Here is a 19,160-nt window from a genome sequence, read left to right as displayed (position 1 = left end):
CCAAACTCCAAAAATGAGCTGGACAAAATTATTGGCACCCTGAACTTAATATTTGGTTGCACACCCTTTGGAAAAAATAATTGAAATCAGTCACTTCCTATAACCATCAATAAGCTTCTTACACCTCTCAGCCGGAATGTTGGACCACTCTTCCTTTGCAAACTGCTCCAGGTCTCTCTTATTGGCAGGCGCCTTTTCCCAACAGCAATTTTAAGATCTCTCCACAGGTGATCAATAGGATTTAGATCTGGACTCATTGCTGCCACTTCAGGACTCTCCAGCACTTTGTTGCCATCCATTTCTGGGGCTTTTTGACATATGTTTGGGGTCATTGTCCTGCTGGAAGGCCCAAGATCTCAGACACAAACCCAGCTTTCTGACACAGGGCGGTACAGTGCGACCCAAAATCCATTGGTAATCCTCAGATTTCATGATGTCTTGTACACATTGAAGGCCCCCAGTGCCAGAGGCAGCAAAACAACCCCAAAACATCATTGACCTCCACCATATTTCACTGTAGGTACTGTGTTCTTTTCTTTGTAGGCCTCATTACGTTTTCGGTAAACAGTAGAATGATGTGCTTTACGAAAAAGCTCTATCTTGGTCTAATCTGTCCACAAGATGTTTTCCCAGAAGGATTTTGGCTTACTCAAGTTCATTTTGGCAAAATGTAGTCTTGCTTTTTTATGTCTCTGTGTCAGCAGTGGGGTCCTCCTGGGTCTCCTCCATAGCGTTTCATTTCATTTAAATGTTGACGGATAGTTCGCGCTGACACTGATACTCCCTGAGCCTGCAGGACAGCTTGGATATCTTTGGAACTTGTTTGGGGCTGCTTATTCACCATCCCTCCCTTTTTTGGTTTAGTTCCAATACACTCAAAGGGAATAAACAAGTGTATAGCAAAAATAGTTACATAGTTAGTACGGTCGAAAAAAGACATATGTCCATCAAGTTCAACCAGGGAATTAAGGGTAGGGGTATGGCGCGATATTGGGGAGGGGAAGGGATGGGATTTTATATTTCTTCATAAGCATTAATGTTATTTTGTTCCATGAATGTATCTAATCCTGTTTTAAAGCTGTTAATTTTTCCTGCTGTGACCAGTTCCTGAGGTAGACCGTTCCATAAATTCACAGTCCTCACGGTAAAGAAGGCGTGTCGCCCCTTGAGACAAAATTTTTTCTTCTCCATGTGTTACTGCAATCCTTTTCTGTGAGAAATACTTCATTTTCTAGAAAAATTTCAGGGGTGCCAACTTTTACGGCCATGACTGTATATATATATATATATATATATATATATATATACACATATGTCATACACACAGGTGGGTGGGTGGGGGGACTAGACCACGAGCTCTGTCCTGTTCCTGTGCATTGTGATAGATGGTGGCTATACTGGTTAAATAGGGGCAGTAAGTATTGTGGGGGGCCAAAAAGTGGATATTCAGAAGGAAGGTGTCATGACTCTAAAATGCCACAAGCTCAATGGGGGAGATTTATCAAAACCCGTCCAAAGTAATAGTTGCCCAGTTGCCCATAGCAACCAATCAGATCGCTTCTTTTTATTTTCAGAAAGGAAAGAAGCGATCTGATTGGTTGCTATGGGCAACTCCGCAACTTTTCCTCTAGACTGGTTTTGATAAATCTCCCCCAAATAAGTGCAGGTTGTAGGCTTCCATAATTTACGAGATTCCTTTTGGATATATTTGTACTGTATTTTTTCAGTCCTGTACATTGACCTCATATTTCTGTTTTAATCCTTAGACGTCTCAATTGATGCCCCAGAGGAACTGGACCTGTCTCAGTTTCGGGGTGGGGGTCTACAAGGGGACGAAGAAGAACTTCCAGACGTTGCTCCCCCATTGGTGACCCCAGATGAGCCCAAAGGTAGCCTTGGTTTCTATGGCAACGATGATGACGACTCGTACTGCTCCCCTCACTTCTCCTCTCCGACATGTTAGTGTTTCTGACTCTTGTGGGACATGTGAATGACGGGTGAACGGATGTGTGATGTCGGGCAACGCAGCGAGGGGCTTCCCCATATGGTCCAGGATGTCTTTTATCAGTATCCGTACAGAATTTTTAGACTATTCTGCCACCTCGTAGAGGGTAGATTTTATATTTTTATATATATATATATATATATATATATATATGCAACGTTTTTAAAGAGGATGGAATGAGTATAGTGCAAACTTACTCTATATCAATATTTAAAGCCATCTCCATCATCACCATAGACCAGTTTTTCCCAACCAGGGTGCCTCCGGCTGTTGCAAAACTACAACTCCCAGCATGCCCGGACAGCCAAAGGCTGTCCGGGCATGCTGAGAGTTGTAGTTTTGCAACAGCCAGAGGCACGCTGGTTGGGGGGGAATCACCGCCATATACAGTGAATGGAGCATCGTGCATACGTAATCACTGCTTTGCGTGGCTGATTACATAAGATGGCTGTATCATGCCAAGCTGGACAGGAATTCATGTACTGTTCACTGACAGCAAGAAGAGGTTTTCATTCATCCATTCACTGACAGCAAGAAGAGGTTTTCATTCAACCATTCACTGACAGCAAGAAGAGGTTTTCATTCATCCATTCACTGACAGCAAGAAGAGGTTTCGGTAATGATGAAGAATTGAACTGAAAAATGTGCTGTAAAACCATTTGCTATATAACAAATAAGCTTTATGTACTGAAAGTACCTTTAACCCCTTAAGGTCCAAGGGCGTACCAGAATTTTGGTCTGGGACCGGACCGGGATGCCTGCTGAAATCATTCAGTAGGCACCCCGTACAAACCCCTAGGGGGGAGGGGCTTGAGACCTCCCCCTCCCCCCCACATGTCGCCCATCACACCAAATCACCGATCAATTCAGATTGGCGATATGTGACGATTCCGGGCTGATTTGGGTCTCTGGTGACCCGATTGCCCAGAAAATAGGGATGATCGGAACTGTCCCCGATCATCCTAAAGGATAGGAGTGAGGTGGCTTGGGTGCCACCTTCTCCTATCCCCTGCGATTGGCCAGTCAGGACTGCCTGGCGAATCGCAGGGCAGAGCGGGGGAAGATGGCGGCAATGATGCAGGGGCCGTGGGGGGGGGGCAGTTACCTGAGGACACAACGGGACCGGCGGCAGAAAGGAGGTGCAGGCAAGTGGAGGCAGCGGCGGCGGCGGAGGCATCAGTGAAGATCGCTGTAAAGTGATCTTCACTGCTGCTTCCAGGAGTTTCCAAACCACATCTCCCAGCATGTCCATGTAGTCTTGCAACATCTGGAAGGCCACAGTTTGGAGACCACTACACAGTGGTCACTAAACTGTTCTCTTAACTAGCGATCGACTGATATTGATTTTTTTTAGCCCCCCCCCCCTCGGCCCAGCAGAAGCCGCTGCAGATCAATGATTTAAAGCGGGTGCTTTAAATCAATTAACTGCAGCGGCTTTTGCGGGGCCAGAATCCCTCCCCCTGCCTGTCCTGGGGTCCTCCCTCGTCAAACCACCACCGCTGCCCCATTGCCTCCCCATCCCCGGTTTTATAATTACCTGTTCCCGGGGGCCGCGCTACTTCTGGCTCCGGCGGCGTCCTGAGCTGTTACTATGCGCACTGACAGTGACATCGCGTTGAGGACGTCACTCGTCATTGCGCAGCGCACAGCAATAGCGCAGGACGCCGCAGGAGCCAGAAGTAGCACGGACCCCGGGAACAGGTAATTATAAAACCGAGGATGGGGGAGGCAATGTGGCGGTCCTGGGGACTGCGCGGGGGGTCGGGGCATTATCAAAAATCGTGAATATCGGCCGATAATATCAGCCAAACCGATAATCTGTCGATCCCTACTCCCAATGTGCCCTTCGGCTGTCTAGGCATGCTGGGAGTTGTAGTTTTGCAACAGCTGGAGGCACACGGGTTGGGAAACACTGAGTTAGGAAACAGACAGTGGTGCGGAAACACTACGGTTGTCTGTTACCTAATTCAGTGTTTCCCAACCAGTGTGCCTCCAGCTGTTGCAAAACTACAACAGCTGAAAGTTGTACATTCACACTGGCGGGGGTTTACAGCAGGCAACTCCCAGTATTGCCGGATTGCCATGGACTGTCCAGGCATGTTGGGAATTTTGCAACAGGGTGTTTGGGGAAATCTGACGTACATTATTTTTGGTGGAGGAGGCAAGTGTAACGTACACACCTATAAAAATCCCTAATTAAGGCCTAAATGCGCATGGTGCTCTCTCACTTCGGAGCCCTGTCGTATTTCTCCAAAATCCCATTGTTGCTCCCTCCCTTCTGCGCATTGTTGTGCACCCGCAGAGCACTTTACATCCACATATGAGAGATTTCCTTACTCGAAAGAAATGGGGTTACAAATTTTGGGGGACATTTTCACCTATTACCCCTTGTAAAAATGAAAAATTTCGGGTAACATCGGCATTTTAGTAATAATAATATCAAATTTTTCATTTTCACTTCCGACTCGGACGCAAAGTCATCACACACCTGTGGAGTGTTAAGGCTCGCTGCACCCCTTGTTACGTTCCTTGAGGGGTGTAGTTTCCCAATAGTGTGCCATGTGGGGTGTTTTTCGCTAGTCTGGCACCATGGGGGCTTCCTAAATGAGACAGGCCCCCCCAAAAATGCTCTGGTCCTTAAGGTGAACATGGGATTGGTCCTTAAGGGGATAAAGGGGTACTCCGGTGGAAAACATTTATTTATTTATTTTTTTAAATCGACTGGTGCCAGAAAGTAAAACAGATTTGTAAATTACTTCTATTTAAAAATCTTTATCCTTCCAGTACTTATCAGCTGCAGTATGCTCCACAGCAAGTTCTTTTCTTTTTGAATTTCCTTTCTGTCTGACCACAGTGCTCTCTGCTGACACCTCTGTCCATGTCAGGAACTGTCCAGAGCAGGAACTAATCCATGTAGCAAACCTCTCCTGCTCTAGACAGTTCCTGACATGGACAGAGGTGTCGGCAGAGAGCACTGTGGTCAGACAGAAAGGAAATTCAAAAAGAAAAGAACTTCCTCTGTAGTATACACCATCTGATAAGTACTGGAAGGATTAAGATTTTTAAATAGAAGTAATTTACAAATAACTTTCTGGCACTAGTTGATAAAAAAAAAAAATAAAATGTTTTCCCGGGGAGTATCCCTTTAAATTAGAACATCAGCTGGCAGCCATTGTCCTCTCCCTTGCACAAGAGGGGGGGGGTCTCTGCTGCACTTGGGGCTTTTACAATGTAGTCAGTGACCCTGCTGTCAGTCCCCACAAGAGCAAGGAGGGCAAGCACTATGGCCTGATGGCTGCTGAGTCTGGATATGTTCTGGTCTACCACGGATGGAGACCCCGTTTTAATACCAAGATTTTACTCCTTTTCAGTCTGCCGCCTACAGGCACTTAGATGCAACTGCGGGCTTGCGATATGGCTTGTTTTCATTGTAGAGGTGAACATTCAACTGAAAATCGTTCCCCTACTTGTCTAATTTTTGATGTGTTCATTGTACATGGCATAACTACTACTCCCAGCATCGCCCGGACAGTCTTTATTCGGGATACACTAGAGCAGTGGTCTCTAACCTGCGGACCTCCAGATGTTGCAAAACTACAACTCCCAGCATTCCCGGACAGCCTTTATTTGGGATACACTAGAGCAGTGGTCTCCAACCTGCGGACCTCCAGATGTTGCAAAACTACAACTCCCAGCATGCCCGGACAGTCTATAGTAGGGATATGCTAGAGCAGTGTTCTCCAACCTGCGGACCTCCAGATGTTGCAAAACTACAACTCCCAGCCTGCCCGGACAGTCTTTAGTCGGGATATGCTAGAGCAGAGGTCTCCAACCTGCGGACCTCCAGATGTTGCAAAACTACAACTCCCAACCTGCCCGGACAGTCTTTAGTCGGGATATGCTAGAGCAGTGTTCTCCAACCTGCGGACCTCCAGATGTTGCAAAACTACAACTCCCAGCATACCCGGACAGTCTTTAGTCGGGATATGCTAGAGCAGTGGTCTCCAACCTGCGGACCTCCAGATGTTGCAAAACTACAACTCCCAGCATGCCCGGACAGTCTTTAGTCGGGATATTCTAGAGCAGTGGTCTCCAACCAGTGGACCTCCCAGATGTTGCAAAACTACAACTCCCAGCATGCCCGGACAGCCGTCGGCTGTCCGGGCATGCTGGGAGTTGTATTTTTGCAACATCTGGAGGTCCGCTGGTTGGAGACCACTATGCTAGAGGTTTTAGTTTTGCATTAGTCAGAGAGCCATAGTTTGGGAGACGGTGCTTTTATTGGATGTTATTAACACTGTCCGCCCGCACCACTTTCCCTCCTTACACCATAGGATCCTGGATTATGGGGTATATCAGGAGTATTGTAGTTCAGTGTGTGTGCCACATGAGCTGTGGATGGCGGTGCATGCCTTGTGTGTTAGTATAGGGGGAGGGGGGTCTGCCTGTGGGCTCCCTGCTCCCATTGTCCTGGGATCTATTATTCTGTCTCTTTCTCTGCTCACCCCTTTTGGGGATGTCTCTGAACCCCATCATGTAGGACACCACATCCTGCCTCACTTTCGGTCACTTGCAGTTCTTTCCCTGTTTTTCACAGCTCCCATGCTGGACGAGTCGGTGGTCACACAACTGGTGGAGATGGGATTCCCGGCTGAAGCTTGTCGCAAAGCAGTTTACTACACGGGCAACAGTGGGGCAGAAGCTGCCATGACGTGGGTGATGTCACACATGGATGACCCAGGTAATGTTTTCCTCATGTTATCACCCCTGTTAGTGTCATGACCCCCTGTATAGCTTCTAATGGCCCCTTAGGGCATATAGGAACTTTTCTTCATGTTATAACCTTTTATTAAAGGGGTACTCCGGCCACAAGACATCTTATCCCCTATCCATAAGATGTCTGATCGTGACGTCACGACTCCCAAACCCCCGCCCCCCTTGTGATGTCATGCCCCGCCCCCTCAATGCAAGTCTATGGGAGGGGGCGTGACTGCCGTCACGCCCCCTCCCATAGACTTGCATTGAGGGGGCGGGCCATGACGTCACACGGGGGCGGGGTCGTGATGTCATGATACTCCGTCCCCGTGGTCGGGAGGCAAAAGACTGAGAACCTCCAGAGCTTCCGGCAGTACTTACAGGTGGGTGCTGCATGCTAGATTGTGGGGGTCCCCAGCGGCGGGACCCCCTCGATCAGACATCTTATCCCCTATCCTTTTGGATAGGAGATAAGATGTCTTGGGGCCGGAGTACCCCTTTAATCATGACATGTATGAGCTTTCCTGCGCTGTTCTCCGAGCAGAGAGCGCTCACCCCCGCAAATCTCGCACGTCCTGGCGACATGAGAGTCAATTATTTTGCATATTCATTAGAGGGGAGGGCAGGAGAGGAAATATTGAGGAGGCAGGGGATCGCGGCAAGCTGGCTCCCTGCCTCCATTGTGCAGAGAAGTGCAATAGAAATAGAAGAATGAAGACTCTTTGGCAATACTTCATCAATTCACGTAAGTGACCACTCATTTGAATGCTGTTCACCCGAACTATAACATTTTTTGTTTTATTTTTTATCAACTGGTGCCAGAAAGTTAAACAGATTTGTAAATGACTTCTATTTAAAAAAATCTTTACGCTTCCTGTACTTATTAGCAGCTATATGCTACAGAGGAAATTCTTTTCTTTTTGAATTTATTTTTTTGTCTTGTCCACAGTGCTCTCTGCTGACACCTCTGTCCGTGTCAGGAACTGTCCAGAGCAGGAGAAAATCCCCATAGCAAACTTCTCCTGCTCTAGACAGTTCCTGACATGGACAGAGGTGTCAGCAGAGAGCACTGGAAAGAAATTAAAAAAGAAAAGAACTTCCTCTGGAGCATACAGCAGCTGAGAAGTATTGGAAGGATTACGTTTTTAATAGGATTTTCTCAGTTGTAGTTTTACAACAGCTGGAGGCACACTGGTTGGGAAACACATCTAAAGTATTATGTGTTCGTGGCACGTAGTCTGAGCACACACCCTATATGTACCATTACCAAGATGGAGGTAGGAGCTTGTCAGTGATCGGGTCACCTGACAATATTCTCTCTCCCTTCACAGACTTTGCTCATCCTTTAGTATTATCCGGGGTCAGCGCTCCACCTTCAGTCCCCGTAGGAGGAGACCCTCCATCTGAGGAGCACATAGCCACCATTATCTCCATGGGCTTCTCCCAAGAACAAGCCGTGAGGGCACTCCTCTCTACAGTAAGTACCCCGCTACTTCTGTGTGCTATCACACCTATAGGATGACCACAGAAGTGTAAAATCATAGAAGGGGAAGGGTAACCTTCGTAACGTCCTACGTTCCAACCCCTGTAGAACAATAATCTGGAGCGAGCCGTGGACTGGATCTTCTCTCACATCGATGACCTGGATGCTGAAGCTGCCATGGACCTGTCAGAAGGACGTTCTGCTGCCGAATCCGTGTCAGAGAGCCTGCCTGCTGCCGGACCTCGTGTCAAAGATGGAAATGGGCGTGAGTGTCTGACAGATAGTAGTGGTGCTTTATGTCCAGCCATGAAGGTGTGGGAGATCTGTCCAGAGTGGAAAGTTATTGTTAATATATATTGTTCTTTGTGTAATTAGCAGACACTTTCCCAATTACTTGCTTTTAAAATTATAAACATAAATATGTTTAAAATGTAATAGAAAAAACGGCCACTAGGTGGCTCTGTTCTGTTCCCTGCCGCAATTAATACAGTGTGTTCGGTCTCCTCCCGGCCTGGCAGGAGACCAAACTCAGGAAGTGTTTCTCTGCACTGAGCCTGATTGACAGCTGCACATAGCCTCACTGAAACGCTTGAGCTTGTGACGTCATGCCCCGCCCCCTCATGCCATCATGCCCCACCCCCTCATGGCATCACACCCCGCCCCCTCAATGCAAGTCTATGGGAGGGGGCGTGACGGCCGTCACGCCCCCTCCCATAGACTTGCATTGAGGGGGTGGGGCGTGACATCATTAGGGGGCGGGGCTATGATGTCACAAGCTCCAGTATTGAGAACAGTTTTTGTTCCAAACGTTGAGCAGCGCAGTACCCCTTTAAGTCCTCTTGCACCGGATAATTCACAACAATATAACCCCGAGAGGTTAAATAAAGCCTCTATAATACATGTGTCAATAATAATAATAAAACTTAACTTTTATTTGTGCATTAACTAATAAATGAATAAGGTGAGAAATTAGCTTATTTTGTTTTGCATTGAGCCCAGTGGAACTGCTATTTAAAACAGAAAACTGTCACACCCCGAAACGTTTCGCCACTGGTGTGGCTTTATCAAGGAGACATTCAATGCTGTAAGTTGTCTCCTTGATAAAGCCACACCAGTGGCAAAACATGTCTGGGTGTGACAGTTTTCTGTTTTAATAGCCGTTCCACTGGACCCAATGCAAAACAAAATAAGCTAATAGCCCAACCAGTTACCATCTAGCTTACACCTGCGGTGCACAGCTGGAGCTATTTGCTGGTCACCTAAGCAACATATGGAGGTGCTTATAAATATATATAAGTGGTGGTCAGACTGCATCTGCAGGTGGGGTTAGTAGCCGCCTGTCACCCAATATCATCTTGAGTGGTGAATATGTACAGTATAGGGATCGACTGATATCGTTTTTTTAGGGCAGATACCGATAATCGGTGCAGGTTGGGGCCGATAGACGATAACTTATACCGATATTCCGGTATAAGTTATCGGCCATTTATCCCCCCGCGACACCACTGCAGATCATTGATTTAAAGCGGGCGCTTTAAATCAATGAACTGCAGCGGCTTTTGCGGTGCCATAGACCGCCGCCGCCACCCGCTTCTCTCCCCCTGCCTGTCCGGGGGTCCTGAGTCCTATCACCACCGCACCGCTCCCCCCACCGCCGCACCGCGTCGCACGCTCCACCGCACCGCGTCGCACGCTCCACCGCCCCGGCCCCATTGCCTCCCCCATCCCTGGTTTTATAATTACCTGTTCCCGGGGTCCACTCTACATCTCCTGAGCTGTCACTGTGCGCGGTGACGTCGCGTCTCGTCACTCGTCATTGCGCACAACGTAACGCAGGACGCAGCAGGAGCCAGAAGTAGCGTGGACCCGGGAACAGGTAATTATAATACCGGGGACGGGGGAGGCAATGGGACCGGGGGGGGGGCGATCGCGGTGTCGGGGGCGGGGCATTATCGGCTTACTGGCATGGTAATTGCCGATACTGATAATGCCCAAAATCGTGATTATCGGCCGATAATATCGGCCAAACCGATGATCGGTCGATCCCTAGTACAGTATATCAAAAACATATATACACCTGAAATCATGTCCAACCACAACGTCTACAGACCTATATACCACTTGGTGTCGCAATCTGTTATTAAGCAGTATTATCAGACCCACCAACTCCTGTTGCTTTAAAGGGGTTATACAGGAAAAAACTTTTTTATATATAATATCAACTGGCTCCAGAAAGTTAAACAGATTTGTAAATTGCTTCTATTAAAAAAATCTTTATCCTTTCAGTACTTATGAGCTGCTGAAGTTGAGTTGTTCTTTTCTGTCTAAGTGCTCTCTGATGACACCTGTCTAGGGAACTGTCCAGAGTAGAAGCAAATCCCCATAGCAAACCTCTTCTACTCTGTGCAGTTCCCGAGACAAGCAGAGATGTCAGCAGAGAGCACTGTTGTCAGACAGAAAAGAACAACTCAACTTCAGCAGCTGATAATTTTTGAAAGGATTAAGATTTTTTTAAATAGAAGTAATTTACAAATCTGTTTAACTTCCTGGAGCCAGTTGTTACATACAAAAAACTTTTTTTTTCCTGGAATACCCCTTTAACTGATGAGGACCTGATTGGCCCCTTCAAACATTAGTATAGGTACCCCAGTGGCACTGTGGTTTTAAAACGTGTGTTTCTCACCTTATTCATTTATTAGTTAATACTCAAAAGTTAAAGGGGTATTCCAGGAAAAATATTATTTTATTTTTTATTTTTATTTTTTTATATCAACTGGCTCCAGAAAATTAAACAGATTTGTAAATTACTTCTATTAAAAAAAAATCTTAATCCTTTCAGTATTTATGAGCTGCTGAAGTTGAGTTGTTCTTTTCTGTCTAAAATGCTCTCTGATGACACGTGTCTCGGGAAACGCCCAGTTTAGAAGCAAGTCCCCATAGCAAACCTCTTCTAAACTGGGCGGTTCCCGAGACACGTGTCATCAGAGAGAACTTGAACAGAAAAGAACAACTCAACTTCAGAAGCTCTTAAGTACTGGAAGGATTAAGATTTTTTTTATTAGAAGTAATTTACAAATCTGTTTAACTTTCTGGAGCCAGTTGATATTTAAAAAAAAAAAGTTTTTTTCCTGGAATACCCCTTTAAGTTTTATTATTATTGACACACGTATTATAGAGGCTTTATTTTAACCTCTCGTGGTTATATTGTTATGATTTATCTATACCTCTACATGTGTCATTGGGCCAGAATTGGGTAGTATGGCTCGCAGCGGATAATGCGCATCTACGGAATACATCTACAGTGGTCCCTCAACATACCATGGTAATCCGTTCCAAATGGACCATCGTTTGTTGAAACCATCGTATGTTGAGTGCAATGTAAAGTATAGGACAGTGGTCTACAACCTGCGGACATCCAGATGTTGCAAAACTACAACACCCAGCATGCCCGGACAGCCAACGGCTGTCCGGGCATGCTGGGAGTTGTAGTTTTGCAACATCTGGAGGTCCGCAGGTTGAAGACCACTGGTAGAGGAAGTTGTACTCACCTGTCCCCGCCGCTCCGGACCTTCACCGCTGCCCTGGATGTCGCCGTCCATCACTGTCGGCGCGTCCCTGAGGTGTCCCCGACGCTCCGGCAAGGCCTCTGCTTCCCCGGCATCCTCGCTCTCCGTCGCCGCCATCACGTCGCTACGCACGCCGCTCCTATTGGATGACGGGACGGCGTGTGCAGCGACGTGATGACGACGATGGAGAGCGCCGACGATGCAGGGGATCCCGAAGAGGACGCGCCGGAGCCCCGAGGACAGGTAAGTGATCATCACCGGAGCACACGGGGCACCGTAAACGGCTATCCGGTGGCAGGTGAAGCAGTCTGCGCTGCCGGATAGCCGTTTATGCGATGGCCGCGACATTAAAAAAGCATCGTATGTTGATGCTGCCTCTGAGAGGCCATCGTATGCTGAAATGATCGTATGTCGGGGCCATCGTAGGTCGGGGGGTCACTGTATAACCAATGATAGTGTGGGCACGCCTCCCCTATTCCTTATTGGTGAGGAGGTATGCCCGAAGTGGTTATAGTGTCAGTCAAAGCTCTGTTCTTGATATTCAGTGACTGATTTACAATATACAATTGGAATTGGCTGTGACTCGATCCAACCTCCCTAGTGAGGTCGTCGTAGAAGGTTTAATTTTAAAAAAATAAAATAAAAATAAATAACAGCAGCTATGATTTTGTATCCCTGGATAATTTATTTTAAGAAATGGCTTTCCATTTATCTTTAAAGGGGTACTCCACTGGAAAACAGTTTCTTTTACGTCAACTGGTGTCAGAAAGTTTAACAGATTTGTAAATTACTTCTATTAAAAAAATCTTAATCCTTGTCCAGTACTTATCAGCTGCTGTATGCTCCACAGGAAGTTCTTTTCTTTTTGAATTTCCTTTCTGTCTGACCACAGTGCTCTCTGCTGACACCTCTGTCCGTTTCAGGAACTGTCCAGAGCAGGATAGGTTTGCTATGGGGATTTGCTCCTACTCTGGACAGTTCCTAAAGTAGACAGTGGTGTCAGCAGAGAGCACTGTGGTCAGACAGAAAGGACATTCAAAAAGAAAAGAACTTCCTGTGGAGCATAACAGCAGCAGATAAGTACTGGAAGAATTAAGATTTTTTAATAGAAGTAATTTACAAATCTGTTTAACTTTCTGGCACCAGTTGATTAAAACATTTTTTTTTTTTTTTACAGTGGAGTATCCCTTTAATAATCTATCATTTATAGGTGATCCTGCTTGAAGTATTAATTATAGTTAAGTTATACATAGTATGATGACATTTTTCAGTATTCTTTTTCCATCAACCCTTTAAAGGGGTACTCCGCTGCTAGACATTTTATCCCCTATGCAAAGAATAGGGGGTAAGATGTCTGACCGCGGCATTCTAAACAAACGCCGGGTTCCTGCCGTCACAGCCACGCCCCCTCATTGTGTCACGTCACGCCCCCTCCATTCAGGTCTATGGGAGGGGGCGTGTCTGCGACGCGCCCCGTCCCATAGACCTGAATGGAGGGGGCGTTGCGTGACATCATGGGGGGCTCATAGCCGTGACATCACAATCACTGCCTCCGGCTCCGAGCGTTGTAAACAAAATGTTCAGAATGCATTAAGGACCTGGGCTTTTTCCGTTTTTTCATTTTCAATTTTTCCTCCTTAACTTTAAAAAATCATAACTCTTTAAAATTTTCACCTAAAATTCTATATGATGGCTTATTTTTTGCGTCACTAATTCTACTTTGTAATGACATTAGTCATTTTACCCAAAAAATCTACGGTGAAATGGGGAAAAAATGACAAAATTGATGAAAAAACACTATTTTGTAAGTTTTGGGGGGCTTCCGTTTTTACGAAGTACGTTTTTCGGCCAAAATGATACCTTATCTTTATTCTGTAGGTCCATACGGTTAAAATGATCCCCTACTTATATAGGTTTGATTTTGTATCACTTCAGAAAAAAATCATGAATACATGCAGGAAAATTTATACGTTTAAAATGGTCATCTTCTGACCCCTATAACTTTTTTATTTTTCTGTGTTTAGGGCGCTATGAGGACTCATTTTTTGCGCCGTGATCTGAAGTTTTTAACGGTACCATTTTTGTTCTGATCAGACTTTTTAATCACTTTTAATTCACTTTTTTGTGGTATAAAAAGTGATAAAAAATGCGCTATTTTGGACTTTTGAACTTTTTAGCGCGTACGCCATTGAACGTGCGGTTTTAAAATCGGTATATTTTTATAATTCTGACATTTCCGCACGTGGCGATACCACATATGTTTATTTTTATTTTTCATTTACACTGTTTTTTTTATTCTTGGAAATGCCGGGTGATTCAAACTTTTATTAGGGAAGGGATAATTGAAAGGGTTAATGATTTTTTTACACTTTTTTAATGCAATATTATAGCTCCTATAGGGGGGGCTATAACATTGAATTAACTGATCTTTAACACTGATTGATTCATCTCCATAGGAATGGATCAATCAGTGTTTTCGGCGATTGAATGCTCAAGCCTGGATGTCAGGCTTGAAGCATTCAATCGGCGATCGGACAGCGCAGGAAGGAAGGTAAGAGACCTTCCTCCTGTGCTACAGCTGTTCGGGATGCTGCGATTATACAGCGGCGATCCCGAACAGCTCCCTGAGCTAACCGGCACTTTTTACTTTCACTTTTAGCCGCGTGGCTCAGCTTTGAGCAGGCGGCTAAAGGGTTAATAGCTCGCGGCACCGCGATCAGTGGCGCGCGCTATTAGAGGCGGGTCCCGGCTTCACTATGACGCTGGGCCCGCCGCGATATGATGCGGGGTCACCGTGCGGGGTCACCGTACTCATACGTCCTGGGTCCTTAAGAGGTTAAAGGGGTACTCCCATGGAAACCTTTTTTATTTTTTTTTTAAATCAACTGGTGCCAGAAAGTTAAATAGATTTGTAAATGACTTCTATAAAAAAAAGTCTTAATTCTTCCAGTACTTGTTAGCTGCTGAATACTACAGAGGAAATTCTTTTCTTTTTGGAACTCAGTGCTATCTGCTGACATCACGAGCACAGTGCTCTCTGCTGACATCTCTGTCCATTTTAGGAAATATCCAGAGCCGCATATGTTTTCTATGGGGATTTTCTCCTACTCTGGACAGTTTTTAAAATGGACAGAGATGTCAGCAGAGAGCACTGTGCTCGTGATGTCAGCAGAGAGCTCTGTGTTCCAAAAAGAAAAGAATTTCCTCTGTAGTATTCAGCAGCTAATAAGTACTGGAAGGGTTAAGATTTTTTTAATAGAAATAATTTACAAATCTGTATAACTTTCTGGCACCAGTTGATAAATTTTTTTTTTTTTTCCACCGGAGTACCCCTTTTAATGGTTTCCAAAATGTTTGCTTGCGTTCAGAAAGAACTGGGTTACTCTCAGTAAATAAACATCAGTGGCAGCCATGTGACAGACACACTCAGGTACACGGCTCTCACTTTATGTATTTTCTGAGCGGAATTCCGCTTGCAAAATACAGTACAGCAGCCCCCCATTGTTCTCTATGGGACTCCGCTCCACCATTCACACTATGAAATTTCCGGACTCTAAACTCCGCCGAAAATGAACATGTTCGTTCTTTTGGCAGAATCCGCTCTAAAATGCATTGATCCTACCGCCGCCATATTATGCTGGAAATATCTGTGTGTGTGAATGAGCCCCTTTTACTGTTATCGGAGCCGTCTCCTGTAACAAACCCTGCACCTGTGTGCCGGTCACATGACCAGGACGTGATGTACATCATGTAACATGTTAGGTCAGGGGTCATTACTTTTTGTTTTATACCTTTTTTGTCTTTTTTACAGGATATGAACTTTTCGCGTTCATCAGCCATATGGGAACGTCCACCATGTGCGGTCACTACGTGTGTCATATAAAGAAAGATGGACGGTGAGACCTGTTGGGGGTTGGATCTGCTAGCGGCCATCTTATCCTCCTCTTCAGAATGTTAACTCTTTCTTCTCTCTTCTTCCTATATTTCATCTCTTGTGGGGTCTAACATCAGACCAGCGAATCCCCTCTGATAAGCAGATAGTCAGGGTCTGAGTCAGTGTTTCCCAACCAGGGTGCCTTCAGCTGTTGCAAAACTACAACTTCCAGCATGGCCTGACAGCCGTTGAAGCCTGCCCACCACTCACTACCCCCATTAGATGGCTTCTGATGTGTATATAGTAGTGTTCCCCAACCAGAGTGCCTCCAGCTGTTGCAAAACTACAACTCCCAGCATGATGGCTTCTGATGTGTATATAGTAGTGTTTCCCAACCAGAGTGCCTCCAGCTGTTGTAAAACTACAACTCCCAGCATGATGGCTTCTGATGTGTATATAGTAGTGTTCCCCAACCAGAGTGCCTCCAGCTGTTGCAAAACTACAACTCCCAGCATGATGGCTTCTGATGTGTATATAGTAGTGTTCCCCAACCAGAGTGCCTCCAGCTGTTGCAAAACTACATCTCCCAGCATGATGGCTTCTGATGTGTATATAGTAGTGTTCCCCAATCAGAGTGCCTCCAGCTGTTGCAAAACTACATCTCCCAGCATGATGGCTTCTGATGTGTATATAGTAGTGTTTCCCAACCAGAGTGCCTCCAGCTGTTGCAAAACTACAACTCCCAGCATGATGGCTTCTGATGTGTATATAGTAGTGTTTCCCAACCAGAGTGCCTCCAGCTGTTGCAAAACTACAACTCCCAGCATGATGGCTTCTGATGTGTATATAGTAGTGTTCCCCAACCGGAGTGCCTCCAGCTGTTTCAAAACTACAACTCCCAGCATGATGGCTTCTGATGTGTATATAGTAGTGTTTCCCAACCGGAGTGCCTCCAGCTGTTGCAAAACTACAACTCCCAGCATGATGGCTTCTGATGTGTATATAGTAGTGTTTCCCAACCAGAGTACCTCCAGCTGTTGCAAAACTACAACTCCCAGCATGCCCGGACAGCCAACGGCTGTCCGGGCATGGTGGGAGTTGTAGTTTTGCAACAGCTGGAGGGCCACAGTTTGAAGACCACTGGTCTAAGTCAGTGTTTCTGGTCTAAGTCAGTGTTTTCCAACCAGGGTGCCTCCAGCTGTTGCAAAACTACAACTCCCAGCACGCCCGGTCAGTGGATTCTCTGTGCGGAAAATTTCCAGCCCGACATTCCGCAGACAACGGCAGAGCGTGCCAGCGCTAGGATTGTTCAGAAATACACCCTCTCCATAGACGGCAATGCACTTCAGATCGGATATTGCAGAAAGAATTGACATGTCAATTCTTTCTGCGGAGGCCGGAATCGGAATTTCTGCAGCAGATGTTTCCATGACTGATATCTCATTAAAAGCAATAGGACTCTGCTGCAACGGAATTTCCGCAAAAATCTGCTGTGTTAGCATAAGTTTTATAGGTCAGTGGTCACCAAATTGTGGACCTCCCAGATTTTGCAAAACTACAACTTTCAGCGTTGCCGGACAACCAACTGTTAGAGCATGCTGGGAGTTGTAGTTTTGCAACATCAGGAGGTCCATAATTTGAAGACCACTGTTATGGGCCTTACAATTTAAATCTCTACAGCAGTGTTTGCCAACCAGGGTGCCTCCAGCTGTGGCAAAACTACAACTCCCAGCATGCCCAGACAGCCAAAGGCTGTCTGGGCATGCTGGGAATTGTAGTTTTGCCACAGCTGGAGGCACCCTGGTTTGGAAACACTGCTCTACAGTTTTCATGTGATTAGAAAGAATATTGGGACCCTGTAAGACACCCATCCCCCCTTTCTTTTAAATATCATCATATATCAAGAAAGTTAAACAGATTTGTAAATTACTTCTATTAAAAAAAATATCTTAATCCTTTCAGTACTTATGAGCTGCTGAAGTTGAGTTGTTCTTTTGTCTAAGTGCTCTCTGATGACACCTGTCTCGGGAACCGCCCAGTTTAGAAGCAAATCCCCATAGCAAACCTCCTCTATTCTGTGCAGTTCCCGAGACAAGCAGAGATGTCAGCAGAGAGCACTGTTGCCAGACAGAAAAGAACTCAACTTCAGCAGCTGATAATTATTGGAAGGATTACGATTTTTTAATAGAAGTAATTTACAAATCTGTTTAACTTTCTGGAAAAAAAATTTTTTCTTGGAATACCCCTTTAACTTGTTGTTGTCCTTTCATCTCTTCCTCAGGTGGGTGATCTACAATGACCAGAAAGTCTGCGCATCCGAAAAGCCTCCAAAAGACCTTGGTTACATCTACTTCTACCAGCGTGTGCAGAGTTAATCTTCCCCACCCCCAACTCCTCGGTGTGCGTTCTGTGTCCCTCCTCGGCGAAGATTTTACGGGATAGAGGGTTTACCGGGTCACATCTTCAAGGCTTGGGGCGGCTTTATTCCTGGGTTATGCTACAAGACGTTCCTGTCCTTGGATCCCCCGACCCTCCGATCCCATCACGGCACTTACCCCTTTTCCCCAAAAATATCTTCGGTGGCAGAAGATGGGTCTGGCACAGTGGACGGTCAGGCTGCGTCTGCTTCTGCACTAGGGACAGGACTCGGCAAAGCTTTAGGGGGAGGGGATCTGATATGGGGGTCACTGTGCCCAGTCTGGGGGTACGGGGGTTCCTCTCGCAGTAGTTGGCTGGTTTATGTGTTCCCAAAACCGTGTGAATAAAAAAAAAGTTTTTTTTTTCCTCCCCGTACGTCCGTTTTTGATGTTGTTTTATGGTTAGGACCCCAAAAATTACAGGGACAAGACTGCTTAGTGGGTCCGGTCGTCTAAGGGCCCAGTCACACTATAGTATTTGTGAATTTCGTTTACACTACTGAATTGGATGAACATGTTTAATCCTTCTGCGGTATCCGCGTACGCTTTAATGAACAGGACGAGGCGTACGGTTTCCCGCAGACATTAAAGGGGTACTCTGTGGGGGGAAAAGAAAAATTCATATCAACTGGTGCCAAAAAGTTAAACAGATTTGTAAATTACTTTTATATAAAAATCTTAATCCTTCCAGTACTTATCAGCTGCTATATGTTCCAGAGGAAGTTGTGTAGTTCTTTTCAGTCTGACCGCAGTGCTCTCTGCTGACACCTCTGTCCATGTCAGGAACTGTCCAGAGTAGGAGCAAATTCCCATAGCAAACTTATCCTGCTCTGGACAGTTCATGACACGGACAGAGGTGTCAGCAGAGAGCACTGTGGTCAGATTGGAAAGAACTACACAACTTCCTCTGTAGTATTCTGCAGCTAAATACTGGAAGGATTAACATTCTTACATAGAAGTAATTTACGAATCTGTATACCTTTCTGCCGCCAGTTAATTTAAAAACATTTGTTTTCCAGCGGAGTACCTCTTTAAAGGGGTACTTCGGTGGAAAACTTTT

At 45.8% G+C, this 19,160-nt stretch overlaps 1 protein-coding gene across 3 annotated transcripts in view; it reads left to right on the top strand.

Annotated features, from left to right (window-relative positions):
- The window catches only part of USP5 (ubiquitin specific peptidase 5), a 38,896-nt gene extending 20,178 nt beyond the window's left edge, over window positions 1-18,718 (top strand). For 2 of the 3 annotated variants that reach the window (XM_056529543.1, XM_056529542.1), the window contains exons 15-20: window positions 1,767-1,958; window positions 6,603-6,746; window positions 8,092-8,237; window positions 8,352-8,508; window positions 15,621-15,705; window positions 17,965-18,718. In XM_056529543.1, coding sequence (XP_056385518.1) covers window positions 1,767-1,958; window positions 6,603-6,746; window positions 8,092-8,237; window positions 8,352-8,508; window positions 15,621-15,705; window positions 17,965-18,058 — 818 coding nt within the window. In that variant the 3' untranslated portion in view covers window positions 18,059-18,718. The remainder of the gene's footprint in view (window positions 1-1,766; window positions 1,959-6,602; window positions 6,747-8,091; window positions 8,238-8,351; window positions 8,509-15,620; window positions 15,706-17,964) is intronic. The other variant, XM_056529544.1, reaches the window with a different exon arrangement.
- The last annotated feature ends 442 nt before the right edge of the window (window positions 18,719-19,160 follow it).

The sequence above is a fragment of the Hyla sarda genome, chromosome 7 (assembly GCF_029499605.1).
Source record: "Hyla sarda isolate aHylSar1 chromosome 7, aHylSar1.hap1, whole genome shotgun sequence".
NCBI classification, from domain to species: Eukaryota; Metazoa; Chordata; class Amphibia; order Anura; family Hylidae; genus Hyla; species Hyla sarda.
Note: the sequence above shows the minus strand (reverse complement) of the source record. Positions and strands in the feature narration are given on the sequence as shown.